The sequence below is a fragment of the Chinchilla lanigera genome, unplaced genomic scaffold (assembly GCF_000276665.1).
Source record: "Chinchilla lanigera isolate Chin_1 unplaced genomic scaffold, ChiLan1.0 scaffold00064, whole genome shotgun sequence".
Classification (NCBI taxonomy): domain Eukaryota; kingdom Metazoa; phylum Chordata; class Mammalia; order Rodentia; family Chinchillidae; genus Chinchilla; species Chinchilla lanigera.
In genome coordinates, this window is record NW_004955465.1 from 13,373,464 (window position 1) to 13,374,919 (window position 1,456).

At 48.4% G+C, this 1,456-nt stretch overlaps 1 protein-coding gene across 1 annotated transcript in view; it reads left to right on the forward strand.

Annotated features, from left to right (window-relative positions):
* The first annotated feature begins 1,052 nt into the window (after positions 1–1,052).
* Positions 1,053–1,456, forward strand: part of LOC102006556 (histone H3.1) — a 13,774-nt gene continuing 13,370 nt past the window's right edge. The window contains exon 1 of the mRNA XM_013521799.1: positions 1,053–1,456. Coding sequence (XP_013377253.1) covers positions 1,336–1,456 — 121 coding nt within the window. The 5' untranslated portion in view covers positions 1,053–1,335.

Genomic DNA, 1,456 nt, shown 5'->3' on the forward strand with positions numbered 1-1,456 from the left:
CGGGCAACGCGGCGCGCGACAACAAGAAGACGCGCATCATCCCGCGCCACCTGCAGCTGGCCATCCGCAACGACGAGGAGCTCAACAAGCTGCTGGGCAAGGTGACGATCGCGCAGGGCGGCGTGCTGCCCAACATCCAGGCCGTGCTGCTGCCCAAGAAGACCGAGAGCCACCACAAGGCCAAGGGCAAGTGAAGTCTAGGGAAGCTAGAGACTCGAGTCTTGAACCAAAAGGCTCTTTTCAGAGCCACCTACAATTTTTTGAAGAACTGTGCACTTAATATAAGGTCAAGTAGTTTTAGGTGCTTTCCATGTGTAACTTAAAATTTCCTTTGGCACGATAACTACTCGGGCTAGGAAAAGGCTACTGAGTAGTCTGGTACAAGCCAGCTATCAAACCATCCTAACTTGGTTCCTCCATATAGATTCCTGCATGAGTTTTTAGGCATGTAAATATTTCGGCTGATTGTTACCTCCAGAGAGCATTGCAGGCAGATTCTTCGATTTTTATTCCTTTAGCAAAACACCTTGTCCCTTCGGCCGCTAAAGCCCTCGTCCCAACTCCAAGGTCATTTTCGGAACTGTACTTACTGCAAAAGCCCTAGGTAGTTACTACCTAATACAAACTTACATTATTGCTCCGTGCGTGTTGATGTATATTTTCGCGCGTTTGAAGCTTCAAGCAGTTGTTTGGACGAAAATCAGTTGGTGGAAGTACTGCTTATTAGCATCAAGCACATATCCATCCTCCCCGCTTTCTGCCCATCACTGTAGAAACTAAGGGTCTCACTTTAAGGAGTTCAGGAGACAAATGTTCTTGAGTATTCATAAATATTTTTGCTGTAGGTCTTGGTTTTTCATTAACAGCAGTTAGGATGGGAGACTACTTGAATACATTATTCTACCTATAATTTCTCCCATTACCTAAAACAGGTAAATATTCTTAAAACTTGGGGTGACAGCCACATATATCAGGCCCCATTTTCTTTCAGTGTGAGAACCTTTTTTTTTTTTTTTTTTTTTTTCCGGTCTTTTTGAGATAGGGACTCGCTATGCAGATCAGGCTGCCTTGAGCTCACTTTGTAGCCCAGGCTGGTCTCGAACTCAGAATGATCCTCCTGCGATTACAGGCCTGAGACAGCACGCCGTGCTGCTAATGTGAGTGCTGGAAATCGAAAACACTGCAGGGTTTACAAGGCCGTTTATAGTGGTCGGAAACAGCCAATCAGGACACGCCTGCAACAGTTTTGACCAATCAGGACCGGATCGCCCGTATAAATGCTGCTCGCAGCGCACTCATTTCAGTCGTTTGCGTCGGTTCGAGCGTTTGTCTGTTATGGCTCGTACGAAGCAGACCGCGCGCAAGTCCACGGGTGGCAAGGCCCCGCGCAAACAGCTGGCCACCAAGGCTGCTCGCAAGAGCGCGCCGGCTACCGGCGGCGTGAAGAAGCCGCACC